The sequence below is a fragment of the Pteronotus mesoamericanus genome, unplaced genomic scaffold (genome assembly GCF_021234165.1).
Source record: "Pteronotus mesoamericanus isolate MK-2021 breed Mesoamerican mustached bat unplaced genomic scaffold, CSHL_Meso_final contig_347, whole genome shotgun sequence".
NCBI classification, from domain to species: domain Eukaryota; kingdom Metazoa; phylum Chordata; class Mammalia; order Chiroptera; family Mormoopidae; genus Pteronotus; species Pteronotus mesoamericanus.
This window is the reverse complement of record NW_026555137.1, coordinates 73,817-100,469: the sequence shown is the minus strand read 5'-3', so window position 1 is coordinate 100,469 and position 26,653 is coordinate 73,817. Positions and strand designations below refer to the sequence as shown.

At 69.3% G+C, this 26,653-nt stretch overlaps 1 protein-coding gene across 2 annotated transcripts; it reads left to right on the top strand.

Moving 5' to 3' along the window:
• Window positions 1-6,133: 6,133 nt before the first annotated feature.
• On the top strand, window positions 6,134-26,636 carry ADORA1 (adenosine A1 receptor). 2 transcript variants are annotated; one of them, XM_054576497.1, is made up of 4 exons: window positions 6,475-6,539; window positions 6,873-7,024; window positions 7,328-7,701; window positions 24,601-26,636. In XM_054576497.1, the coding sequence occupies exons 3-4, from the start codon at window positions 7,361-7,363 to the stop codon at window positions 25,238-25,240; spliced, it is 981 nt and encodes a 326-aa protein (XP_054432472.1). In that variant the 5' UTR covers window positions 6,475-6,539; window positions 6,873-7,024; window positions 7,328-7,360; the 3' UTR covers window positions 25,241-26,636. The 2 variants fall into 2 exon arrangements, with proteins under 2 accessions (XP_054432473.1, XP_054432472.1); XM_054576498.1 differs by lacking the exon at window positions 6,873-7,024 and having other exon boundaries at window positions 6,134-6,539.
• Window positions 26,637-26,653: the final 17 nt, after the last annotated feature.

Here is a 26,653-nt window from a genome sequence, read left to right as displayed (position 1 = left end):
CGGAAGTGAGGTCTGGCGCGGGAGAGGATTCGGAACCTCGGAGGAGGCCCGGACGGGCTGCCCGGCAGCAGGAGGGGGCGGGCGGGGCCCGCCGTGCGGGGGAGCAGAGCACCCTTCTCTCTGGAGACTTCTCCAGACGGGAGTGAGCGTATCCCGTGGGGCTGGTTTGGGAGACTCGGCCTGGAACAGAGGGAGCTAGGACACAGCCTCTCGATCCTTTGGTGGGCAGGCTGCTGGGCATCTTAGCGGGGGCCTGTGGCCTCAGCTCTCCAGGTGAGCTCGCGGCCTCGGGAGCGGGGAGAGCAGAAGGTGGAGCTGCTTGAAGCCTCACCAGACATGGCTCCGCCTCCCAGCTCAGGCACCAGCGGTGGTGGCCACCTCCCGGCCCCAGGCCCTGGCTGCTGTCTGGCCAGCAGGGGGACCCGGAGCCCCAGGCACCAGCTCTGCCCTGTGGCTCTGGGTCCTCCCCCCGCCCACAGACCCACACCCCTCCCGCAGCCTCCGCTCTGCAGATGGGAAGCAGCCGCACTCCACCGGCCATGCTGGGAGCGTGGAAGGTCCTGAACCGCGAACAGCAGCGTAGGCGTTGTGCTTGCGACTGTTCGTCCTGCAGGACGTCACTGCCGACGCTCAGCGGACGTGCCTTGAGCTCCCCGGAGCCCGGGATGAGGTCCGCTCACCTTGCGGGCCAGGGACGGGGCCTGGACTGAGGAACCCCTGTCGCTGGGGAGCTTCCCGCGTCTCCCATCGCTGCCTCCCCCGCCCCACGCCATCCAACCCGGGGCCACCTCTCGCCAGCTCCTGCTTGCTCCTCTGGCCTGGAATTTGGGGCTTTGGGGTGGGCGAGGGTGGGGACAGAGGGAGCCCAGGCCACAGCCTCCTCTCCACCCTGACTTCAGGAACATGCACTCAGTGCAAAGGCCTTTGACACCCCTGTCTCTCTGGCGTTGGGGCCTTGGGTGCAGGGCGGAGGGTCGTGGCTCGTGTGGGCGGTGCAGCGAAGGCCGGGGGAGACTGGAGCAGAGAGAATGGCCGGAACCTAGGGCCAACCTGCATTTTTCAAAGGTGTCCAGTCTCTTCTCCTCCCAGGAATGCTGACCAGTCGGGGTTCCTCAGCGTGGGGGTGGCTCCTGGCTCCCGGAGGACAGTCACCGTGAGCACCTGTGTGGCGGGCCCTGGGACAGGCTCACCGGGCCCCGGCGGAGGGGGACGCCTCCCTGTTGGCTCTCGGCCTCGCCTCATCCTGGGCACCTGGGGCGTCGCCCCTGCCGTGACCCCAGGACACTGCCCACAGACACCGGTTCGCCGTCTGCCTTGTTCCCTGGCTGGACCGCAAACCCGCTCCGGGGGGTCCTTGCGGCGCTTCGGCAAGCGCCCCGGATGGGGAGGCGGGGCCCGAGCCCTGCGCAGAGCAGCGTTCGGCGGTCCCAGGCCTCCGCCGAGCCTGGGTGTCTCGCTCTGCTGCGCGAACACAGCGGCCCCCTGGCCGGGCAGCGTGACGACGCCTGAGAGCCAGGCCAGGCCCACGACACGCCCTCCTGAGACAAAACCGCGCACCTGCACTGGCACTGCGGGCAGACGTTCGCAGCGGCAGCCGCCACCAGGGTGGGCACGGCCGCCCGCCCGCCCGCCCTCCAAGGGTGGAGAAGCGCGCAAGGGACGGCTGCTCAGTCACACCCAAGCGCAGCCTCGGTGACCTTGAGAAATGTCGCGCTGAGCAGACGAGGCCGGTCCGTGAGGGCCGCTCGCCCACGGCTCCCGTCACGGGGCGGGGGGCGGGGACGGCGTCGGGGGGCCGGCAGAGCCGCGGAGTCTGCGGGACAGAGGGCGGCGAGCGGTTTCCAGGGTGTGCGGGGCGGGGGCGGGCAGGGCCGGGACAGGACTGCGGGCGGGGCTGGGTTTTCTGGGAGGTGACGGACGTGTTCTGAGACTGCGTTGGGCTGACAGTTGCACCACCCTGTAGCTGCTATTAGCACCGAGTAGGGCGCTTCAAAGGGTGAGCTTTATGATCTATAGAGCATAGGTCAGGGCAACGTCACTGGGCTCCTGAACATGACCTCACAACTCTGTTCCTGTCCCCCCGGCCCCCCCCCCCCGCAGCCTCTACGGCCTCTTCTCCCTCTCGGAACACGCGGGAGGTCACGAGCGCATTTCTTTTCCTTGAGCGGCAAGGACTCGGCTTGATGGGTGGGAAGGAGGCAAGGAAGCATTCGGATGTCACGTAGTCTCCCTGCCTTGATTGCCCCTTCTGCCCCAGGTGGTGTGTGAGGGTCCAGGAGCCAGGTGTGAACGGGCGGCCAGAACGGAGTGGGCGGTGCTAGAGGCCTGAGCTCGGAGTCTGTGCCGCGGCGGAGCCGGCCCGCGGCCTGCCAGGCGGCGGGTCTCCTGGAGACCCCGTTTGGCTGCTGCCAGAGCCTGAGAAGCCCACACACCTGTGGCTGGTGCCCTTAGGCAGGGGCAGGGTGGGGGCTGGGCCGCGGGCCACCGACGGAGAGTTGCTGGTGCCGGGGAAGGCGGGTTCTTTAAGAGACTCCCGCCGGGGCGGGGGGCAGGGGGAGCCGAGGGGCTTGACGACCGTGCAGGGCTCCCGTTCCGGGTCTGGGGTGTCCGGAGTGCGTGCCCAGCTGGCTGCCGCTGACCACGGAGGGCCTTGAGGAGCGGGGTCCGTTCCCTCCGACTCGGCCCTCCCGCAGGGTGCAAGCATGCTCGGATCCGCTGCTGCAGAAGCCACCTCTCCCCTGCAGCTAACAGCCCACCTCTGCTTCTTCCCCCTCGAGCTCTTCGAAGCCCTGCCTGGGCCGCGGCCCTCGCTCTTCATTTCTGCCCCAGCGTTAACGCCCCTCCTGTCACCGAGGCCCCGCGGCCCCTCGGGGGCCCCGCGGCTGCTCCCGGCCACAGCCCGGCTTCTGCCCAGCTTCTTTCCTGGAGCCACCTTGTCTCGTCCAGAGCCTTGAGTGCCAGCGCTGGGACCCGCCGGACCCCGTTCCCCGGGGCGCGTCCCCCGCTGCCCATCCCAGGCGGCCTCCTTGTCCCCCGGGAGCGTTTCTCAGGAGCCGCGCCTTTGCCCCGCCTCCCCCCGGGGCGGCTCCTCGCTGCGGCCCAGGGCCCAGGCGCGCTCTGCGGCCTCCGTCCTGCCTGTCTTCGCTCTTCCCTGGTGTCCTCTTAGGTTTGCTCGTCACTTCTCTGGTCAAGCCTGCTGCCGCCTCTGACGGCCTCCCTGCTTTCCCGGCCCCTCCTCTCTGCGCAGGATTCGATGATCTAGCCACAGCGTCTCGCAGCTCCTTCAGGCCCCTGTTCAAAAACCCTCCGAGCCCCCGACCAGCCGAGCGGACCCTGAGGTCTGTCCAGTGAAGACACCCCAGATGCGTGGAGCAGGTCACGCGGTTAGGAGGACCGAGGCCGAGGGGGTGCCGTGCGTTGGCCGGGCTCACCCAGTGCCAGAGAGTGGAGTCCGGACGGGCCAGCCTCCCCACCTTGGTTGGGCCCGCGGCCCAGTGCAGCCCCAGCAGCTCCCGACGGTCACCCTGCGGCCAGCGCCCGGCCCTGCGCAGACCGGGCTCTCTCACTCAGGCTGTGGTTCTTCCTGTTGCCCACGAAACCCTGCTCTGGCTGCCAGCCCTTCTCCACGAGCTCGGCTTCCTGCCCCTGCCCAAGGCCCGTCCCAGCCCCTGCCGGCCGGGCTCCCTGGCCTGCCCACCGGACACGCCCTGGGGGCACCGGCACTTCTGGGCCTTGCCCGCGGGGGAGGGGCGAAAGCCGGGACCTGACTGCACCAAGTTCTGAGTTTACAGGGCTGTTGCTCAGGGAGCCCCCGAACACAGCTCACCTCCGATGTCCCCGTCCCTGCCCCCGGCACCAGGCTCTGTCCCCAACTCACATGTGGAACAAGTTCGTTGCCTCTTTCAGTTTCCTTACCTGTACAGTGGATGGATTAGCTTGAAGATCAAACTCTCAAGTTTTTAAAGCCACAGAGCTAATAGAATCTAATGTTCAAATAAAACCTTGCCCTGGCTGGTGTGGCTCAGTGACTAGAGCGCCGGCCTGCGAGCCAAAGGGTCGCTGGTTCGATTCCCAGTCAGGGCACAGGCCTGCGTTGGGGGCCAGGTCCCCAGCAGGGGGCGCGCCAGAGGCAGCCACACGTGGATGTTTCTCTCCCTCTCTTTCTCCCTCCCTTCCCTTCTCTCTGAAAATAAATAAAATTAACCCCCCCCAGACCTGGCCCGCCCTCCCAGCCTCAGCCACACCGCGGAGCGTCTCCTGGGCCCGCAGCGCCTGTCCCTGCGCCGTGTGGCCAGGGAAGCGCTCCTGGGCGGCGGCAGGACGCATGCCCCGGCCCTCGTGGGGGCCTGTCCGTTGGGGTCCCTGTGCCTTAGGCGCCCCCTGCCTGGCAGCTGTTTCTGGAGACTGTGGGTGGCGTCATCAACTCTCAGTCGCTGTCGGTGAAGAGGCTCAGTGCCTGTGTGTTGAGCAGAATAAATGAATGAGTGAGGGAAAGAGTGGGGAGGAAAGGGAAGCAGCACAGCCACACGGGGCTGAGGCACAGCCCGCCATCGGGGGAGACCCGGCCCGGCCCCCGCCCCACGCACAGGCTGGGGGGGCGGGATAGTCCCCGCCCCCGGCCCAGCATCTCCCCCCCGGGAGCCTCTGACACAGGCGGCACGGCAAAGAGGCAGAGAGCTGGGGCACAGCCTGGAAAGGGGGCTCCCAGGAGGTCGCTGCAGGTGGGGGGCTCGGCTTGGGGCTCGGGACCCTGGGGGAAAGGCCGGGGCTCCCTCACCGTCAGAAACCTTCCCCCTCCCTCTGCCTGCCCTCGGCCAGCCCTGGCCCTGCCGCCTCCCTGCCTCCGCCCCCGGCGCTGCCCGGAGAAATGCTTAAGAGCAGCCCAGGGACAGAAACAGCCCCCCGCGCGCGGGAAGGGGGGCGAGGAGGACCCTAACACCCCCCCTGCTACGCAGGCCTCCCCGGAGGCTGGAGCCTGGTTGCCCGGTCCTGCTGGTGCCCGAAGGCGGCGCCCCTTCCTGACGGGCCGGCTCCGGGAGGCGCGGCCCTGGGCACAGGCAGGGCTGGAGGGGAGAAGAGGGGGATGAGCGTTTTGCTCTCTCTCACCCAGGACCGAGGAGCAAATCACCTACAGGTACCATGCGAGGGCACCCACCGCTGGGTGTGGGGGGTGCCCTCCAGAGGTGAAGCGTGTGGGGCAGGGTTTGTCGGCGCCCCCACCCCCGGCCCCGCGCACGGCCTGCCTGGGTCCTTGCGGGGTTTCTGGCCAGGCAGGCGAGCCACAGTCAGAATGTGCTGAGCGGGAATCCAGGGAAGGCTTGATCACAGGAACTGAGGCGGGGAGAGCGCAGAGGGTCCGCGGACGGAGGCAAAGGCGGCAGGGCAGGGCGAGGCCCCGGAAGCCTCCAGTCTCCCCAGCTGGCCTCCTGGAGGGACCACTGCTTTGCTGCCTGAGGCAGAAATGGAAGTTATCCCCTGCCCAGGAGGGTGCAGCGAAGGCCCCCTCCTCTGGGCAGGGCTCTCCAGGGGTCCTGAGATGCAAGAAGCGGCAGAGCCTCGGGGGCTGCCTGGATGGAGGCCTGGGGCCGCCCGCCTGACTCTGGGCTCTCTCAGGGGCCTTTCCCACCATCCGTGAGGTTTCCCCGGTTTGGGGTGTCTGCAAGGCACGCGTTCCGAGTGAGGGTCTGCGCGGGGGATGGGGTGCCGGCAGGTGCCGGTGGGCCCGCCAGACGGAGCCTGCAGCAGGCGGCCGCCACGAAGGGACTCGGGGCCAGGTAAAGAGGGAGCGCGGCGCCCAGGGCTCCGTTAGGATGTACCAGGCACCTGCTGCCGCGGGGCCTCTTTATCTACCGCGGGCTGGGCCGCGCGAGGGGCGGCGGGAAGGGGCCCAGAGGCGGGGGTGTGGGAGGGTGGAGCCGGTCCCGGGAGCCAGGCGTTTTCTCTGCGCCTCGGTAGCCCCATCTGTGAAATGGAAATCACGAGCCGGCAGTTCCGAGAGCCGGAAACGGACGCGGTGGCTCGGGAGCGCGCCTGCCGCGCGGGTGCGGGAGCACGCCAGCCCGGAGCGCGCGCCGGGCGGGGAGGCGCGGGGAGCGGGTCTCGGCTGGGGGCGGGGGTGCGGGAGGTCGGGGGAGGCCCGCGGGGGAGCCGCGTCGCCGGCGCAGCGGTCGCCTCCCGGGCGCCCCGCGTGGAGAAGGCGGAGTGGGAGCAGGGAGGCTGCACCTCCGTCCACTCCGGAGGCTGGATTCACGCAGCGGACTCCACGGAAAGCTCCCGTTCCCCAGCTTTTTTCGCCCAGAATCACGCCCTTTGTTGAGCGTAGGCAGGGGCGGGGAGGAGACGGAGGGCGCGGAGGGAGGGCCCGCGGTGTGCCGCCCCCGCCCCGGTGTGCGCAGTCTGTCCGCTCCCTGCCCCGACCCAGCGCGCTGGCCCCGGGCTCTCTGGCACCCCGATCTGGCGGCGCTGAAGGCGTCGGGCCGGGGGCGTTTGGACGGATCCGTTCAGGTGGCTCTGAGTGCTGCTAGCTCTGGTGACCTTGGGTAGGTCTGCGTTTCCGTTCGCCCCGGGCTCCCCGAGGGAGGGGCCGGAGAGGGTTTGAACCGGCGACTAGAAAGCCCCCTTCTAGGGGCAAGAGTGGGCGAGGGCCCCCGGCGGAGCTGGAGCGGGGCCCGGGGCGCGGCTGGAGGGCTGGCGCCCAGCGCTGGGGTGGGGGGTGCATGCACGCTGGGGAAAGGGGACCCCGCTCCCTGGCCGAAGCCTGGCTCGCCTCCCCAGACCGGCGTCCGGCAGCCCCGTCCCAGGCGCGGAGCAGGGCGCTACCTCTTTAAAAGCGTCCGGGGCCGAGCCTCGCGCACCATGTGATTGCTCGAAAGGCCGGGCTGCGGCGGAGCCGGAGGACGAGGAGCGGCGCGCGCGGCGCGCGGAGCCAAGCCCTGCCCGGCGCGGCCGGAGCTCCGGGCGGCACCAGGTGCCCCCAACTTTGGGCACCGCCCCTGGAACACTCTGGCGGCCAGCAGGCAGGCTGGTGAGCTCCTGGCATTCCGTCCTGTGGGCTCAGGGGGAGAGAGCCAGGCATGGGGGACCCCTGGAGGGTGTGTGCCAGGGAGCTGCCTTACACTTGATGAAAGAGCCGGGGGGGACCGGGCGCTGCTGCCTTAGGCTGCTGACGGAACCTCCAGGGCGATAGCGGGAGGGACAGAGATTGGGCCCGGAAGGGCGGGGGCGTTCCGCCAGCTGCGCCAAGTGGGGCACATCTCCAGAGGGAGGGACTCCAGAGCCCCGTCGCCTCCCGCCCCGCAGGCTCCCACCCCGTGTGTCCCCGCCCCAGGTGCCGGCCGCGGATGTGCCAGCCTCGCCGGCCATGCCGCCCTCCATCTCGGGCTTCCAGGCCGCCTACATCAGCGTGGAGGTGCTCATCGCCCTGGTCTCCGTGCCCGGGAACGTGCTGGTGATCTGGGCGGTGAAGGTGAACCAGGCGCTGCGCGATGCCACCTTCTGCTTCATCGCCTCGCTGGCCGTGGCCGACGTGGCCGTGGGCGCCCTGGTCATCCCACTCGCCATCCTCATCAACATCGGGCCGCAGACCTACTTCCACACCTGCCTCATGGTCGCCTGCCCCGTGCTCATCCTCACCCAGAGCTCCATCCTGGCCCTGCTGGCCATCGCCGTGGACCGCTACCTCCGCGTCAAGATCCCGCTCCGGTGAGTGGGCGCCGCGGGGGTGCTGGCCACGCCCACGCCGGGCGGCCGGAGGGTCTCTCCGGGCCGTTGTGCCCCGTCCCGCTCTGTCCCCGGGCCCCGCAGTGCCAGGCTGAGCTGTCGCCGAAGCAGGAGGGTGCCGGGTGGCTGGAGGCACGTGCTCCTGGCAGTGCCCAGGGCCCGAGCTAAGCTGCTGCTGTTCTCTGGACACGGCCAGCTGTCCAGCCTGGAGTGGGGGTTGGAGGGGCCGGCAGGGCAGTCGGAGCGAGCGCTGGGCGGGACGCGCCGGGCCCACCGGTCTCAGGCGAGTGGAGGGGCGAGCAGGTTGCGGAGGGGGCGGGCGCGAGTGCAGAGGGTGGCACCCGGGAGCCGGAGGGCCGCTCCTACGGCAGACGGGCGCCCGGCCGCAGGCCCTGCGCGGTGCCAGGTGACTGCGTCCTTGGGGCCGCCCTGCGAGGCCAGGCAGTCTGGTTGCTGCAGGAGGAGGGAGAGACGCTGCGCCTCCTCTAACATTCCAGCTCGGTCCCCAAACCAAGGAGCAGGTCTTTGCTGGTCACAGCACGGCAACTCGTGCTGTGTCCAGGCAGCTGCAGGACCGGTGGGCTCCTGGTGACTGCCCGCTCGCAGGTGTCAGTCCGCCCTGGGGCTCCTGGCCCAGGGCTGCCGGACCCTGTCGCGTCCCCCAGCCGGGCGGGCACACTGCCGGCTGCCCTCCGGGACACCCCTGGGGCCCCTCCTGCGGCTGGGGGGCTGTGGCTGTCTCTGACACCTGCCAGCTCTGGAGCCGCGTCCACGTCTGGGACGCGGGGCCTCTGGCCTTACTTGGCAGCTTGCCCAGGCAGGCCGAGCCACCCATGTTCCTCCTGTTTGCGTTGAATTTGTGCAACTTTGGGAAGCTTTTTTCACGTTCCGTTTTTCCTGTTCTCACCACGTTCCTGTCAGGGAGCTGCCGCGGGAGCAGGTAAAAGAAAACTCAGACCCAGGGGGTCCCCTGACGCCGGGCTGGTGGGGAAAAGAGCCTGCGCTCCCTGCCCACCTCCCCCCACCCCCAGCTGCCAGGCTTCCCCGGGGAGGTGGGGTGAAGACCGTGTCCTGAGCCGGCAACCGGGAAGGCCTGGAAGCTCAGCGCCGAGGGGCCTCCGCCGCCCAGGGCCCCGGGTCACGGTGGGCTGTGCAGGGAGCGCCGGTCGCAGCCCGTCTGGCAGCTGGGCTTCTGCGGGCCCCGTGAAGCGCGGCGCTTCTGGAGACCGGCCCCCACAGGCGAGCAGAGGTAGGAAGCTGCCCGGGAAGTTCTGGCCGGAGCGGGCGCGAAGGTGGCCGGCGGCCGGGTCCTGCGGCGACGGGGGCAGGCTGTGCCCTCCTTGCCCTGTGGGGCGGCGGTCGCGGAGGGCGGCAGGCCCGCCCCTCGGGGGCAGCTCCTGTGCCGCAGGCCTTGGGGGCGCCGTGGCAATGGGCTGCCTTCTGGGGGCGCCGGCTGCGCCGAGGCTGAGCGTGCAGGCCTGGGAGCCGGCCTGGCCGTGGGCGTCCAGCTGAGTGACCTGGGAAAGCTGCTCATTCGCCTCCGGAAACTTCGGTCCCTCGTCCGCCAACGGGCGTGACCACTGCCCCTTCTTCCCGGGGCACCTGGGGGAGCGCGGAGGGCGCGGCCCGTGTCAGGCACATGTGCGCCAGCCGCGAACGGTCGCGTCGCCTGTGCCGTCTCAGCGCGCTCAGTGTGAGGCTCAAAGTGGGGCCGAGCAGGCGGGCGCGGCTCCCCCCCGCGTGCCCCCCGCTGAGTTCCCAGGGAGCCGTGCCAGCGCCTCGCGGGCACTCAGCACCCGGGACCGGGCTGGACGTGCTGCGGCCGCTCAGGCCCCAGTGCCTGGAGGGCCCCGTGGGGGGAACCTGTCTGCTGCCGGGGCCCCGCCCCCGCCCCGGGGTCCTGGGGGCTGAGGTGGCGGCCGCTCCGGCCCCTGCCTGTCAGCCTCCCATGGCCCCGGGGTCACCGGGCGGCTGGGTTGGGAGAGCCGCTCCGGCCAGAGGTGCTGCGGCCCAGGCGCCAGGGAGGGGTCCGCCCGGCCCCTCACCGGGTGCGGTGTGGTTTCGTCGGTCGACCACAAATTTTATTTCCCTCCACTTGGCAGAAAGATGAGCGAGAAAAAAGGTTCACAGCATGTAGTGTGATCCCGTTACCAAAAAAGAAAAAGCCTCCAGCGGCTGATTCATCAATGACCTGCGGTCATTTCCATGTGCTTTGCGTGTCGTTTGCATAACAGCTCACATGTTTGGTAACTGACACCCTGTTCCCCTCAGCTCCTGCTTCTGGGAGCCGTCCCTCTGCCTTTGCCCCAGTGCCCTGCACCCCGGAGGTCGGGGGCACCTACGGCAGGGCCGCCTCTGGGCAGGGGCAGCGGGGCCCCTGAGCAAAGCCCTCTCTGTGGGCAGGAGGCCCGCCGGGGGCGGGGCCGGGGGCAGGGCTCTGGGGCCAGAGGACCTGGGTTACCGACTGACTGCGCCGAGGACAGGACAGGCTCAGCCCCGGAGCCCCCGTCGGTGCCCCCGCCCCCAGCAGGGCAGGGGCCGGACGCGAGGTCCCTGAGGCTCCTTTCAGCTCTCCCTCGGCCTCGCCGAGGGTCCTGGGGCCTGGAGGTGTTTACAGCTGGCAGCGTTGGGGCCAGGCCGGACGCTGTGTCTGTATCTCGTCCACCTCACGGAATGCTCGCAGCCTCTCCCGCGTAGAGACGTCGTAGCCACTTCCTACAGGTGCTTTTCTAGATCAGCTGAGGTCTCAGGCGCCAGGAGGTGCAGCCGCTGGCCCCAAGCAGCATCTCGTCAGGAGGAGGCAGGACCCGGATCCAGCCCAGAGGCCTTTACCAGAGAGCCGGGGCGGGGTTTGCCTCAGCCCCGAGAGGCTGCCGGGCTGGGGGGAGGCTGTGCGCAGCAGGGAGCGCCCCCGCTCTGCTCTGCGCCCGCGCCCCCCGCGGTCTGCTCATCGCACACACGCGCCTCCCGCTCTCCTCACCTTAACCCCAGTGGGCAGAGGAGCCCCTGGCGGCCTTGCCTCTGTCCACAGCTGGACGCCTGCCCGGCTGGGCTGCTGACCGGGAAGCACAGCCAGGAGCGGAGGCCGGCCTGCTGGGTGGGCACAGGCAGGGCGAGACGTGGGTGGACCGGGGCGTGTGTGCTTTCAGGCGTGACTTCGGCCGCCCCTCCCCACCAGCCCGGGCTTTTCCTGACAAGCGAAGGGGTCCTGGGCTTGTGCCCCACCCCCACAGGCTGCCGGCTGTGGCCTCGGGGTCCCAGGTCCTGGCGTCTGCTTTCAGGAGTCGTAGGCGTCCCCTGTTCTGGATAAGGGCAGCTCCTGAGGCCGGAGCAGCCGAGGGGCGGCCGTGCCGTCCCGCCCCCTTTCCTGGGAAGGGGCAGCAGAGGCCAGGGCTCCAGCCTGCTCAAGGTCACTCACCCGGGAGGCCCGTCCTCCCCGCGTCCCCACCGCAGCCGCTGACCCGAAGTCCCAGGCCGGGGCAGGAAGAGCTCTCAGCGGCCGCCCCCCAGGAACAGAGCAGAGAAGGCAGCCTCCACAGGTTGAGTCAGCAGCTGGTGAGGGACCGTGGCCCCTGATGGGAAAGGTCGTTGCTTTGTCTGAGGTAGGGACGGCCTCCGGGCAGGTTTTGCTAGGGTCGTGCAGGGCCAGGACGTGGGTCAGCTCCGGGGGCCGCCGCCGCCTGCCCGGGCCTGCGCTCCTCCGCAGCAGGTGGGGGCCGCGCCTTCTGCAGAAGCCCCTGCTCAGGGGTCAGGGTGGGGCCTCGAAGCCACACCTGACAATGGATACTTATTCCTGAGCGTGAAGATCAGTGTATGTTCATTGTCAAGAACTTGAAAAATGCAGGAAAAAAATAAAGGTGAGGAAATCATCGCGAATCATACCTCACACAGATGAGTTTTCCACACGTCCATGTACGTGCCTATCGGTCACCTATGGATTTTCACGTCGTCGAGAGCCCTGGTCGCTTTGCAGTGCAGCCGGTTCGCCTCGTGCTGTGGTAGAAGCACTTGCACGTGCCAGTGGGAGCGATTTCGTAAGGGTGTTTACGGCGCTGTCGTGTCAGCCTGCCTTTCCACGTGTCTCGGTCTCATCTCCAGCGGCGCCCCCGCCGGGTCCGGCGCCCGCCTCTGTCAGGCCCTCCGGTTGCAGCAGCGATGTCTCTTCCCCGTCGCTCCCGGCCCCGGTGGCTTTGCAGAGCGTGGCCAGCGCCGACCACCAGGGCCACGCGGGCCCTGCCCATGGCCTCCCGCGCGCGGCTCCGAGCAGGCGCCGTCCGCGTTTCTTCAGTGAAAGAGCGCCGTATTTTTTCTTCCTTTCTTGGTTATTTGGGTTGTTACCGTTTGTTAACATGTCCCAGCTGTCACCGCCTGGCGCCCGCAGTTCACGCTGCCCCCCGGGCCGCGCTGCCCCTTCCGGCGCAGCCTCCCCCGTGAGGCCCCCCGTGAGGCGGGCGGTTCCCGGGGCCCTCGCCCCGACTGGGCCGCGCCCCCGACCAGCCTTGCGGCGGCCGCCAGCCCCGGAGCTCTGGGCCCTGTGCCCTCCGGCCGGGCAGGCCGCGGCTGTGGGGGCCCTGAGTCGCCGCGCCGGCTGCGTCCTCCCGGGGAGGAGCGCCGCCTCCGCTGCAGGGCTGGGCGTGGGGCGCCCCGGCGGCCCCCAGGCTCGGGCACACAGCTCGCCGGGTGTCCGCAGGAGGGCGGACCCCGTGGCCGCCGCCCAGGACAGTGTGGGGACCCAGAAGGCCCCCGGGTGTCGCCCCCGGTCCGTCCCCTCGAGAGTGGCCACCAGGTGGGCCTCTGTCCCCAAGGACTGGTTTTGCCTGTCCTTAAACTTTTATAAAGGGAATCAAGTAGATGTATGCGTTCTGATGTACTGTATCCTACTGAGTTTGGACACCGACTTGTTTACATTCTGGACATAGTTGGAAGAAAGAACCAAAGAGTTTGCTTGCGGATTGGATGTGGGACGTGAGAGGAGGAAGGGTCAAGTGTCAGCGTCTCCCCTGAGCCTCTGAAGGAGGGGTGCAGGCGCCGCGGGCGTGGAGGCCGCGAAGGGTGCCCCTCGGACCCGCTGGGCTCGGGCAGGCAGTGAGAGGTTCGAGGGTGAGAGGTCCGGGCTGGGGGTCCGAGCCACGGGCACGTGGACCCTGTGGCTGGCTGAGGTCCCCGCCGCGAAGAGGGAGACTGGGGACTGGGCGTTGGGAGGTTGGGGAGCAGAGCAGGCGGCAGCCCCAGAGAGCGAGGGAGGGCCAGACGGGGGCCCCGGCGCCCCGAGCGTGGTGTCCGAGAGGCCGCGTGTGGAGAGGGGGCCCGAGGCCGCTGGCTCCGTCCTCTGCGGGACGGTGGCACGGAGAGCAGCCGAGCGGGGCAGGGCAGCGGGAACGGGGCGTGTTGTTCCGTGCCATCCTCTTTGGCGAGGGGACACCAGTGGGTTCGTGTGCTGACCGAGACGTGGCAGAGGGGGCACAGCACAGCCTGAGCGAAGGAGGGGCTTCGGGGGTGAAGCCCTTGGGAGGGGCAGGCGGGGCCCTCGGGGTGGCCTGGAGGGGCGTGGAGCTCAGCCCTCAGCAGGAGGCAGAGTGTGTGGGCGCAGGTGCTGGGAGGCAGCATCCCGTTCCGGAGCCCGGTCATCGGTGGGTGGGAGGATGTGGGCAGCCGCAAGGGTCAGAGTCACGAGTGTGAGACGGTCCCCTCGGGAGCGGGACAGTGACTAGGGCCGGGACGCCTGGCGTCCCTGGGAGCCGCAGAAAGGGCCGCCCTACAGTTCCCGAGCTGCGGGGTCGCCAGAGAAGGCGGGGAGGGGTGCGTCCTGGCACCCCCATGCCAGGCTGACCTCGGCCTCTCCCCGGCGCCCTCGGGGCCTGGAGGGACCCGGGCCCGGGACTGAGGGGCTGGGGGCCCAGCGCTCCCGCGTTGCTCTAAGTGCACCGAGAAGCCTCGAAAGTGCTTCCGGCGCAGGATGACATCATCCCCATTACACACTCGAAAGGTAGAAAGTCCTTCATGAAACATCAGAGAATCAAATTCAGTGATTCACGAAAAGCCGTCTCTCACAACCGAGTTCTGTGTGTGCAGGGTGAGTGCTCCCCACGGGAGCACGAGGGGCCGGCCTGCTGGGCGCAGGGCGCGGGGGGGGGGGGCCGGGGGGACGCCGGCGTGTCCCCGTCAGAGCCGCCCTGCTGGAGAGCGGTTGCGGGCGGGAGAGGGCGCCGGCTGCGACTCCCCGGTGTGATGGGGGGTGGCACCGCCGTTCCTGGAGACGGGGTGGCGAGCGAGGACGGGGTCGGGGACCCGGACCCTTGGAGACGCTGCCGTGGGGCCGATGGCAGAGCCCCGAGGTCTCCCTCCGGCTCGCCCCGCCCCGCAGGCCCAGCGGGACCAGGGGCAGGGGGAGGGGCCTCACTGGGGCGGGGAGCCCGCGGGGAAGAAGCCGGGGGGACATTTCCTAGTCACCCACAGGGCGAACGCAGGCCCTGGGGAGTGAAGGGTTATTTCATTAAAACTGCCAGGAGGTGGGGGGCGCTGGGGCACAGAGAGGCAAGTGGGGGGCGCCCCGCTCCTGCTCCTGCTTCTAGGAGGGAAGCCTGCGAGCCCCGCTCTGCCTCCCGAGGCCTCGTCGCCCCCGGGGAGGAAAACACCCGGCGTGTGTGGGGGCCCGCTGGGCCCGGGGGTCCCTGTGTGACAGGCCTCTGTGGGCGCCTCGGAGACAGTGGCGCAGGAGGGGCCGGAGGCGCCGCAGGGGCTCAAAGCTTGCCTCGCATCCGGACAGGAGGCCACAGTGGCTTTGTGGGGCGGAGGTGGGGTGTTGTATTCACACGTTCACACCCACGTGGGGACGTGTGTGTGAGTGGAGGGGGTTATAGCTTTTCATCCTCATTTTCACAAGTCAAAAATGTTGTCCCTGGCTTCCAGGTCCTTCCTGCGACTGCCTGCTCGCCCCAGCCCCTCCCGCCAGCCCCCTTCACCGAGGTCCAGAGCAAGTCTCATCCGGGTGGGCACCTCCGGCCCCCAGGCGGGGGCTCAGTTCACAGGTCCCAGTCGGCGAGCGACTTTGGTGACGCCAGGCCTCTCCTCAAGGGCACAGACCCACAGGCTGATGATTCCCCTGCCCCCTGGTGGCAGGAGGCCTGGGGGGCTCTGCTCAGGCCCGGCCGCCGGGCCCAGGTCCCTGCCCCTGGCCTGGCGCCCCTGCGGCGCTGAGCCCCATGCTGCCTGTGCTGAGGGTGCCATCTCTGCCTCTGTCGCTTCCGAACCAGCCCGGGCCTCGGGGTTGCAGAGCAGGGTGAAACCACTCACAGAGACACCCCAGAACGCTGTTCCCCGCCCCGTCTGCGAGATCCCACGCGTTCTCGGACACTCAGCTCAGACGACACCTCCTCCGGGAAGCCTTTCTGGTTTTGCCTGCACATCCCTGCAGCGGCCCGTGCTGCGTGTAACGCAGCCCTTGTCAGCCTGCCCACTGGCCCGAGCCTGTCCGCGCTGGCTCCGCGCCGCCCAGCATGGCTTCTGCCTGGTTTTGGTCTCCAAACGCGGACCCCGGGGTGTGAGTAGCAGCGGGTGACGGTCGGGCAGCCGGCGCTTGCTGGGCCCTGTGCTGAAGGCTTTACGTGGGTTCTCTCTCGTGAAGTCTTGCACCATTCCCTGAAGAGGACTGACAGCATTTCATGTTGACAGTATAACATATGCCTGGTTTCCACGTTTTCTGAGGAAGCTGAGGCTCAGACAGATGAAGGACCTGCTGGCAGCCACGTGACTGCTAAGTGTGACCTGAATTGTCACTGAGTCGTTGAGCAGATGGGTGAAAAGACCCGCATGGGAGCCTTGGGTCTGACACTGGGCTGGCTGGTCTTGGGTGAGTCGCTTAGCGTCCGTCCACGTCTGCACGGTGGGCTTAACGCCAGTCCCTGCAGCACAAGCTGGTAAGGCAGGCGGCGCTCTCAGGTCGGGAGGGGCGGGGCGGGCTGGCCGCCGCGTATGTGGGGGGCGCTAGGCGCCCCGACCGCCCCCGTCTGTTCAGGGCCGCCCAAGGGCTGGCCCGGCGGCCTGGCAACCGAGCCCCAGGCCGGGGCTGGACCTGCTTCCTCCGCCTCCCACCTGCCTGAGCTGCAGGGGCCCCGTTGGGAGCTGGACGTGGGGGGCTTGGTGACCAGTGGGCAGAGGGAGGCACCACACCAGCAAGAGCTCCCGCCCCGAGTGCAGCGGGCGCTGGGCTCTAACGCCTCGTCCACGGGGCAGCTCCGGGGCCTCGCGTGGGGCCTTCCACGTGGCCCGGGTTGGGGGTATTGATCTCGGGGGGGGCACTTTGGTGTCCCCATCCCTCCCCCTCCCCTGGCTGTCCTGCCCATGCCTGCCCTGTTCCGCCCCCAGGCCAGCCTGGGGTTCTTGTCCAGTCCTGTGGGGGATGGGAAACGGGGCTTTGGTTTGATAAGCTCCTTCCCCCGCCCCCACACCCCCACTGAGACCCTCCAGGTGCCTTGCAGGGCTGCAGTGGGAGAGCTGACTGAGAGCCAGGCGACACCCACCCACCCCTCCGAGGCCCTGCTCCCCGCCGTTCCCTTCCGGGGTGCGGCCGCGCCCCGCAGAGGAGAACAGGCTGTTCCCCAACCCCCCCGCAGTGGTGAGCAGGGTGCTGGCCTTGCGGCAGGAGCACCTGAGGTCAGACTCCCGCTGGAGCCTCCTAACTGAGTGGTTCAACACGCTGGGCTGGGTGCCGCGGGGCAGCGCCGAGGCCCCTACACAAGGCCCGCTCTCGGGGTGCGTTGGTGGGGGCGCAGGCTCCTGTGCAGGCGGGAGGGCGCCGTGCGCCCCGGAAGCCCCTCCCAGCTCTCTCCCGCGGAAGGTGATCATGTGGCGGCAACAGCTCTTGCGTTTGCAGCGTTTCGGCTCACGGGGTCCCGGCTCTGTCTCTCCCCCAGCCCCCTCTTTGCCTCGCTCGCTGGCTTTGGTTGAGGAGTGTGTGTGAATCTGGGGAATTTCCTCCCTGATGTCCTGGATACTGACTGTGTGCCAGGGACCACGGCAGGTGCTAGAAACCCACGGGGACCCGGACTTGGCTCCCACCCTCCGGGACCTGCAGGTCAACGCTCAGGCAGGAAAGCAGGATTTCGCTGATTGATGTCCCCGTGAGGGGTCCTGCTCCGAGCCTTCCTCTGCCTGGGCGGACCTGTGCCTCCCCCCGCCCCACATCGGGGCCAAATGCCAGGGGACTGGAGGGGCAGGGCGGGGTGGCGCGCCGGGCTGGTGGCTCCTCTGTGGGCCGCCGGCTGAGAAGGGCTGGTTCCTGCCCTGGGCCTGAGCGCTGGGCATGTTTAGCGGACAGAAGGGAGAGGACGCAAGCTGACGCCACAGAGAGACGGGGGCAGCAGCCATGTGCTGGGCTCCTCCCCTGTGCCCCCAGGGCTGGGACGGAGCAGGAGCTGCTGAGGTTGGACCCCAGGGAGGACTTCCGGGTGTAAAAGTGCCAGCGATGGAATGGAGGCCCCTGGTCGGGGCGGATCCTTTCTCTGGAAAAGCTCCCGAGGCGGGGAGCCCTCCATCCTCTCTGTCTTCCCTCTCATCTTGCCGCCTGTGGCATCTTTTCCAGAGCAGGGGGGTGGGTGCCCTGAACTCGAGGGAGCCCTGGGATCCGGGCCGCGGAGACAGAAGACCCTGAGTCGGGGCGAGCGTCGCCCCGAGGCCAGGGGAGGTCTGGGCTCCGCGGCCTCGCCTGCGGGGCACAGGCTGTGTCGCCCCTGGCCCCGACACGCCCGGAGGGGCTCCGAAGGGTGCGCCCGTCTGTGGCCCCACGCCCACCATGCACCCCAGAGGGAGCCGGGCGAGGGCTGGGCCTGCTGGATCCGAGCCCTGTGCCCCCCGCCCCCACTCCACTCGTCAGCCGGACCGGGGAGCACATTCTGATCCTGCACCAAGGTTGAATTTGCTGCAAAGCAGACACTGAAGCCCTGTGAACAGCCTCCCAAGTGAAACAAGAAACTTCTTGTTTCTTTGTCTCTGCAACCTGCCGGCATCGCGGCAGGACTGACCCTTTCCCAGGGCACTCAGGGGTGTCCTCCGGGCGGCGAAAGCAGCGGGCATCTGGCGGGCGTCCAGCTCAGCCCCTGCTCCAGCCTCTCGGCCACAGTGGCCGCCAGCCAAGCCTTGTCGTCCCCGCCGCTGAGGACAAGGCCCAAGGCCCAAGGCCAGGAGCTGTGGCCTGCGGGAGCCACGAGCTGGTAGTTGGTGGGGCCACGGCCTGAGCGCAGATCTGACTCTGCAGCTCCCCACTCACCCAGCAAATGCCTCCTTCTCGTTCCGTTCCCTGGGGTTCCCATCCTCCTCCCGCCCCCCCCCCCCCACCATGGGCAGGTAGCTGGAGTGTGATGTGCTTTCGGGGGCATGCCCCCGGGACCCCATGCGCCTCTGGGCTCCTGCCCCCCTTCGGTGCGTGCCCAGGGGGTCCAGGAGAGGGGACCCGAGGCCCCACGTCATCCCGCTGAGGACCCTGGTGCCCGTGCCGGACGGGGCTCCGGACGCCGACACGGCGCGGTCACGAGGCAGGAGGCCGCGCCCGGGGCCCGATCGGGGCCATGTCACGCAGGCGCCCTCTCCGGGCAGCGTGGGCCCCCTCTGCACGGTTCAGCCGGGCACGGTGAGACGGGGACATCGGACTTCCGGGCTGTGGGTTCTCTGCCGCCTCTTGTAAGCGGCTGGGGGCCGCTGCAGCTCCCCACAGCGCCAGATCTCTCCGCATCGCCGGCGAAGGAATGTCACCTCGTGGACAGCGGACGCCCCGGGGGCCTCGCTGCGTGGCCACTCACGGGTCACCGAGCCCTGGCGCAGACACTGTGGCTTTTTCCACCCCACCTGATGAGTCAGAGTCACCCACAGCAGGTGGGCCCTTGGATGGCGGTCTGTTCACCCCCTGGCTGTGCGTGCAGCTGGGAGTCCAGCTTCGGGCAGGAAGCGGCCAGGAACGCGGAGGTCGGGGGCGCTTTCCGGAGCTGAGCGCTCAGGTCTGCGCCCTCTTCCCCGGGGACCCCGCCTCTGGGCTGTGGGCGCTGTGCCGGCTGCCCCTGGGGTGTGAGGAGGCCTCCGCTTCCCAGCTCAGCACCTGCGCCTGCTGTCTCCTGGGTGGCGGGGGCGGGGGGGCCGGGAAGGGAGGGATGGCATTTCCGATCGTCCAGACTCCCAGGGACAAGGGTGGGGGCTGGGGACAAATTCCCTCCCTGCATCTGAGGACCTCCAGCAGCCCACTCCCTGTGGACGCCCCGGTCAGCGCCTCTGAGCCTCGTGAAAGCCCCTTTGTGCGAGGGGAGGACACGCCAGGGACCGGGCTCAGAGCCTGGGAGGTCAGGGCCCGCGTGGCCTGGGAGTGAAGGGCGTGGCTGTGGACACCCGCTGTCCCCACTGCCGGCTTCGGGGGCAGGGCCGGGGAGGCGGGTCTGCACCCGGGAGGCAGGGGGGCGCCCACGCCAGTCTGCAGGACCGTTTGTCCTCAGAGTGACCAGGAGCCGTTCCCCAGGCCCATCCCGCCAACAGCCTCGTCAACCGGCGGCCCCTCTTTCTCAGAGGGCAGGGTTGCTCCCCCGCCGCCGCTCTGCAGGCCGGCCCTGGGCCCGGCCGGTCGCCTCACGGCAGTCCTGGTCCTGGCCCCGGAGCAGCCGGATGCGGAGCGGGCTCCGTGGGGCCCAGACGTCCTGGCCTCCCACCCCCGCCGCTCCCCTCCGGCCCTTCGGACTCCTCTGGGCAAAGTTACTGCTACGTATTTGGCCCCTGGAGGGATCGTATCTGGTTTCCTGCTCTCCTTTGGGAGGAAGACTTTTTCTGTGGGAAGCTGTGTAATAGTCTGAAAGCCTTCCTTCCGGGTCTGGAGGTCCAGCTTTTCAGTTACAAGAGGCTGAGCAGGAGGCAGGAAGGCGGGGGTCACGGCCACGAAACGCCCTCCTGAGCCCCCGTGGGAAAGGGGCTCAGCCGTCCAAGCGGCAGGACCGCAGAGGGTGCTGACCCCTCTGGCCCGCTGCCCAGCCCTGGGCCCAGGGCCGGAGCCAGGAGCCCGTGCGAGTGACGCGGCGGCCTGGCGTGGGGACCCTGCGTGGTTGGCCGGGCCCTTCACCGCCCTGGTGGCTGCGAGCACAGCCGTGCCTTTTCCAGACCACCCCGCGGAGTCTCTCTCCCCTTGGAGCCGACATGCAGGCGTTAAGACGCCGGTCAGCTCTCTCCCGCGGGGCTTTCTGCGTGGTGGCTGCGCCCCATTCTCCCTGCTCCGTGCCACCCCCAGCCGCGGGGGCTCCCCTGGAACACGGAAGTCAGGTGTTTATAACGGGGCCTTTGTTGCCAGAAATCGGTGGCCCAGAGGATGAAGGCCTTGAGCAGCCAGTCAGGACAGGGGGGTGACTCAGACACCAGCCCCCCCGGCCAGCGCCCCCACCCCGGCCGTGGGGCCCAGGGCTGGCCGGGCCCGGGGGCTGCGGGCGCCGGAGCCGAGGCGGCGACGGGCCAGGCTGCTGCCTGGCACCAGGGCACCTGACAGCGAGGGAGGGAAGGACCCTGGCGTCGGTGCCCCCCGCCCCAGCCCTGCAGTGCCGCCGGGAACCCGCTGACTCGGGGGCTTGGGAAAGGCCCCCATGAGGGAGCGGCGCCCCAGGGCCTCCGTGCCCGGCCCCTTCCCTGCTCACGGCGCCCCTGCCTGGCCCGGGCGGCACCCCACGGCGTTCCCCGCCTTCCCTGTCCTGAGGAGTGAGCGGGAAGTCGGCCCCCGCCGCGTCCGGAAGAGCCCGGGTTGAGGCGGCAGGCGGGGGAAGGCCCCGCTCAGCGCACAGCGGGCCCCCCCGGGAATGATGTCATCCCTGGAAGGGCCCGTTCAGGAGGCAGAGGACAGATGGGCAGCTCCGGACACGCACTCAGGGCTCCCGCTGGGACCTGGCCTGAGGCGCAGGCCCAGCCTCTCGGGGCTGCAGGCCCAAGGCCCTGGCGGGCGGCTGTGCTGGTCTCACACTGCGCGGGGGCAGCGTGGGGCTCAGCCGCGCCGCCCTGAATGTGCCGGAGCTGCTTGGGGGTGGGCGGGGGGGGGGCGTGGCGCTTGCTCACGCCTCTTGTCAGGGTCTGCGGCAGAGTGGCTTTAGGCAGTGGAACCTGCGCGGGGACTGGCAGTTTCTGACTCGGCTGCGGGCTGCCCGCCGCTCCCGGGGCGCTTGCTCTGCCTTCGTGCCCGACCTCCTCTGACCAGGCGCCGGGCGCGGCGCCTCCCTCCCCGTCCTCCCGTGAGAGGCCCGCGGTCAGTCACGAATGATCGCGTCCTTTCAGTCGGTCATGGAGTAGATTGTATGTATCACTGAGTAAATCATAAATGGTTGAAAAAGCAACATGTGGATCTGTCCACCGCTGAGCATCCGGCCCCTGCGCACTGTTCTCCGTCGGGGGAGCCGCGGGGAGCCTGCTGCGAGCGGGGTCTCCAGTCCCCCCTGCAGGGGAGAAACAGGCGGAAATGTGTGTGTGGAGACAGTCAGGGGAGTTAAACGTGGGGGTCAAACGGGTGACCCCCCCGTTGTGTTCAGGGACTCTTCTCTGCGGAAGCGACCTCTGAGCTGAGACCCAAGCAGGCAGAGGCGCGTCCTGACATCGGGGCGTAGACGGCCAGCGCCAAGGCCGCGGGTGGGAGGTGCCTGGGCGCACACAGAGCTGCGCCCCCCTGGCCCACGCCAGCGAAGGCTGAGCAGCTAAGCAGCCGTGAACCCGCCAGTCCGCTGGGCCGGCCTGGAGGGGGAGGCGGTCCCCAGGCAGGCCTGCCGGCATGCTCTCCACCGCTCAGATCCCGGGGTGCGGGGTGGGGGCCCCTTCCGCACGCCCACCCCCCCGCCCCTCACCCCCAGCCCCCCCGGGGCGGCCAAGCTGGCCCAGCACAGGCTTCGGGTGTGGGCAGATCTCAGTCCCAGAGATCCCAGCCCTACCGCCGGCTGGCTCTGTGGCCTCGCCCCGTTTGCCTGCAGCTGGAGAAGGAGGGGAAGAGTCCCCCAGACGCCCGGGTGTGAGGCTGCCGCAGTCGGGGCTGGCCTGCGGTTCGCGCTGTCCTTGGCGATTGTTGGCTGATGGGGGTTGTTTCGCCCTCTCTCAGCCTCCAGAGCCGCGCCCCCCGCCCCTCCCGCAGCGTCTTCTCCCGCCCGGTTCAGATCCAGCATGCGTAGCTGTCCTTTCTAACGTCACTTCTGAACTGCGTTTGCTCGTTCGCTCTGGTGCCAGCCACGATGTGGAACCCTTGCCTGTCCGGCCCGGCTGGCTCGCGGCAGCCGGGGCCCGTTCCACCTCTTCTTCAACTTCAGACCCTCGGAGAGCCTGTGCCCCCCGCCGCCCCTGACACCTGGTGCTGCCACGTCATCACTGTTGGCCGGGCATTCCGACTGATAGATCTCTTCACACCTGGGCGCTGTGTTGCCTTCACACACAGAGGGGGCCGCCCCGAACCCTGGGGCTCTTTCTCCACTGGAAGGTGGGTCTTAGGCCCTGGGAGGCAGGTGCTGGAGGGGGGTGCGGCCGGTCGCTTTGGTGACATCTCAAGGAGCTCCCTAGGGACGGGCCCCCTTGCAGCCTCACTGCCTACGTTTGCCTCTGCCCCCAGCCCCCGCCTGAGACCACTCCCTCCTGAGGGCAGCCGCCTCGCCGGCTAGTTCCCAGCACAGCCCCGGAGGTGGTGAGGCCTTGCACCCCACTTGGGAGGGACATCCCCAAGCGCTGGAGGCACACTCGACGCGCCCCACGCCGTGCGCGCCCTGGACGTGCCGCCTCCGCCCTCCGCCCGCGTGTGAGAGGGGTGAGCTGCCGCCCGCCCTTCCTGCCACCAGCTGCCCCACCGCAGCCGAGGTCCCGCGTCCAGCCCGTTCCCACTGTGGAGAAAATAGCAAGAAAAACAGATGAGAACCGATAGCCTGAGCTGCAGGGTCTGCGGGGGCCTGGCCTGGGCTGGCGCCAAGGACGCTTTGGCCTGGGGCTGCAGGGAGCCGGGAGGGGCCGGGAGGAGGGGAAGGGGCTCCTCCTGAGCCGGAAGGTGCCCCCCACCCCGTCTCCCACCGGGGACGCTGTCAGCGTCTGCTGCTCCCTCGGGGGGTTGTCATTGCCCCCCATCTCTGAACTGGGTCTGGACGGTTTCATCTCGAAGCCTGCAGGAGGCGGGCCTCCCCACTGTCCCGCGTCCAGACGCCCCGCAGCCCCGCCCTCGCGGGACCGGCTCTGCTCCCTGGGTCTGGGCCCCGAGACTCACGGCCGGGCCTCCTCTCACCCCGGGACGTGGCGGAGCCCTGGCAGCCCGAGCCAGGTGTTTGCTGAGCTCCTAGACACCCCCCGGTCTTCCAGGGGTGAACGTTCTGGCAGCTTGGCGCCGTGGGAGCCCAGGCACAGGCACGTCCCGTGTCACCTGGCCCTCGCCCCGAGCGGCCCAGGGGCTTCTCTTGCGGAGGGAGACTTGGTCTAGTCTCTGGTCCCAGCACCCGCAGCGCGTCGGCTGTCCTGCTGGGGACCGAGCAGGAGTGCCGGGGCTTCGGTCACAGCAGCAAACAAGGGTTCGGACAAAGAGAGCCTCAGGGAGGCGCCCAGGGAAGGGGAGGGGACCACGCACCGCAGGTGCGGAGCCACCTGGGCTCCTCCGTGTGTCCCCCCCACTTAAGGCGAGGAAGTTGGCAACAAGGTTCCCAGGGCCCCATCGCGCTGGCTTTGTACATGGGGGGCCTGGTTTCTCCCCCCCCCCCACAGTGCCCCCGCCCCCAAGGAGCCTCCTGGGACAGTGGGCGTTATGGGCAGAGGGACCTCGGGGCTGTCACCGTGCAGGAGGAAGCCGCAGGCGCAGGACGGGAGCAGCGGTTTGGGGAGGCCCCCGCCTGCCCCCCGTGGGTTTCTGCAGCTGGTTAGGGCCGGGGGCCCCGCCCGTCCCTCTGTGAGGGTGTGTTGGAAAACGACAGCCGGCGGCTGCTGCGCCGAGTGCTCCTTCTCAGAGGCCCCTGCGTGGCCAGAGGGTGCGCGGGCTGCTGGCAGGGCTGGCCTCCCAGGAAGTGGGCGTGGGAGCCGCGGGCCCAGCAGCGTCCGGGTCGCCCGGGGGTTTTCACCATCTTTGTGTTGTGACGCGTCAGAGCTCGGCAGTCCCGCCTCGGACGTCACTGCCTGTTGTCTCCTTCTAAGGACACGGGACCACCTGTCGCTGTGTTGCTGGCTTATTTCCTTACTTTGGCGTCATCTGTGTCTTCTCCCAAAGGGGGAGCTGCACGGGCAGGACCCGGCCTTACTCCTGGCGGAGGGCAGGCCTGGGACCACCCGCACGCCGTGTCCGCTGAGCCCGCCCGCCGCACGTGCTGGAGGATGGTCCCAGGTGGCCTGGTGCGCGGAGCTGGTTCTTGAGATGGAGCCCTCAGGAGATGAGCCCTGGGCGGTGACAGGGAGGGGAGGGGGCCGGGGAGGAGGCAGGTGATGGGGACCCCCGCCCCGCCAACGGGGGTGTGGGCGGAGCCTGGGGGGGTTGCCTCGGCCATGTGGTTAGGGTGAGGTGTGTGCCAGCGGGAAGCACAGGGCAGCATGGCTTCCCACCGGTGGCCGGGGCAGCTCACCGCCGCCGCCTTGAACCTCCGTTGCTGCGTCTGCCGGCGCTTCCCCGCCCTGTGAGGGCCGTCCTGATGCAGCAATGGGATCAGCGGGGTGGGGGGCCGGCCCCCGCGACTTCCGCTTCGGTGACCTTGTTAAAGCTCCTCAAGGGCATCCTTTGCCTTCTGCCCACGATTAGCCCGGAGAGAGGAGCCGAGCTGTCTTCCTTCTCAGACCCGGAACGCGGGCGCTTCAGCCACGGACACCCACTCCCCGCCGCCGGGCCTGGCGGGCAGGGCCCCCGGTCGGGTCCGCCTCGCAGGCGGCTCACACTCTGTCCCTCCCCAGGTACAAGACGGTGGTGACGACGCGGAGGGCCATGGTGGCCATCGCCGGCTGCTGGCTCCTGTCGTTCGCGGTGGGCCTGACGCCCATGTTCGGCTGGAACAAGCTGGGTGAGGCGCAGCGGGCCTGGGCGGCTAACGGCAGCGCAGGCGAGCCCGTGGTCACGTGCGAGTTTGAGGAGGTCATCAGCATGGAGTACATGGTCTACTTCAACTTCTTCGTCTGGGTGCTGCCCCCGCTGCTGCTCATGGTCCTCATCTACCTGGAGGTCTTCTACCTGATCCGCCGGCAGCTCAACAAGAAGGTGTCGGCCTCTGGGGGCGACCCACAGAAGTACTATGGGAAGGAGCTGAAGATCGCCAAGTCGCTGGCCCTCATCCTCTTCCTCTTCGCCCTGAGCTGGCTGCCCCTGCACATCCTCAACTGCATCACGCTCTTCTGCCCCTCCTGCCACAAGCCCAGCCTCCTCATCTACGTCGCCATCTTCCTCACTCACAGCAACTCGGCCATGAACCCCATCGTCTACGCCTTCCGCATCCGGAAGTTCCGGGTCACCTTCCTCAAGATCTGGAACGACCATTTCTGCGGCCAGCCCGCACCCCGCAAGGATGAGGACCCCCCGGAAGAGAGGCCAGATGACTAGACTCTCCCTGCTTTCCGCCAGAGCACCTCCACTCGGCCCCCGCCTGCCCGCAGTCCCACGGCCTCCGCGGGCCTCCCCGGCCCAGCCGTGGGGCGCCGGTGCCCTGTGCCTTGGGCCTGGCAGGCGGCTTGGGGGCAGTCCGTGGGGGGATGGGTAACCTGAGGGAGGAGGAAAGTGGCCGGAGCCTCCCCACGTGCCGGGCCGGCCCACGGGCGGCCCTGGCTTCAGACAAAAGGCCTTGTGGGCTGGGGGTGGCGGGGGCTCGGCTCCTGTTTCAGCGGCGGGGGCCGTGCAGCCCCGGGCCAAGCTGGAGAGGAGGGGTCCCCTCCATCATGAGCGAAGGCGGGGAGCACATGTCTGGGCCTTGCTTCCTTCCCTGTTCTGTGGGAGAAGGGGCCCAGCCGGAGGGCTGGGAACGAAGGGTCCTCAGGCCCTGCCTCCTGGAGCCGGGGCGCCTGCCTCCCATGCGCTGAGTGGCCGGGGCTTGTACTTGGGAAAGAGGCAGAAACAGCAAATCCAGAAATCACGTCCAGCATTCGCTCCCTCCTGCACCAGCCTGTGGACCCGCGGGGGCGGCCGCGGAGCCAGTGTGGAGTCTGGTGTGGGCCTCCCACGGCCACCAGGTGGCGGCACTGAGCATCCCGAGCAGCAGCCTGGACTGGGACTGTCTGTTCTCTGGGCCACCATCCAGCCCGAGCCGAGCCTGGAGCCTCCTAACACCCGTTGCTGCTGCTTCTGGGCCCGGTGGAGCCACGCCAGCGCTTGGGAGCAGTGGGCCTGCCTGGCAGGCGTGGACAAGGGATGCAGCTGGCGGTGGGCCCTCCCCGGCTGAGGCGCGACAGGCTGGCGCGGCCCAGAGGAGCCCCCGGAAGTGTGGCTGGAGGTGCTGCTGGCCTTCAGATCCCCTCAGTGGCCCCGGCCTTTGGCCTGGTTTTCAGGGGCTTTGGGGCTCTGAGCCGAGTCGAGGATGTTGGGGTGTTTGGGCAAGGCCGCCCCTGCCAAACCTGGAGCCTCTTGTGCAGAGGGGAGGGGGGGCGGTGGCAGAGGCGGGGGACCCTGGGTGTGAACAGACTACAGGCCTTGACTCCCGGCCCCCCCTCTTCGGAGGGGGCTGGGCCCTGGCTCCCTGGGAGGCCACCGGCTAATAAAAGACTGTGAACCCACCCACGCGGGGGTGACTGACCACCTGGTGGAGCGGATGCGCGGGGAGCCGAGGAGTCGGGAGCGGGCCAGCGGGGAGGCTGCTGGGGCGAAGACGGGCCAGGGAGGGGCGTGTCTGTGCTCACACCTCTGACCCTGGGGCAGCCGGTCCTGCGAGGCCTCGCGTCGGGGAGGCCCCCGGGAGCCCTTGAGGCCCCTCCTACTGGGCCTTCCTTAGCGCGCCTTGTGTGGAGGCCCCTCACAGTGGCAGTT

What these genes read in the sequence shown, in the direction of transcription:
- ADORA1 (XM_054576498.1), top strand. Translation starts at nt 7,361, where the DNA reads ATGCCGCCCTCCATCTCGGGCTTCCAGGCCGCCTACATCAGCGTGGAG. An exon ending in CGCGTCAAGATCCCGCTCCG is followed by an intron (nt 7,702 to 24,600) that starts GTGAGTGGGCGC and finishes GTCCCTCCCCAG; the next exon opens with GTACAAGACGGTGGTGACGA.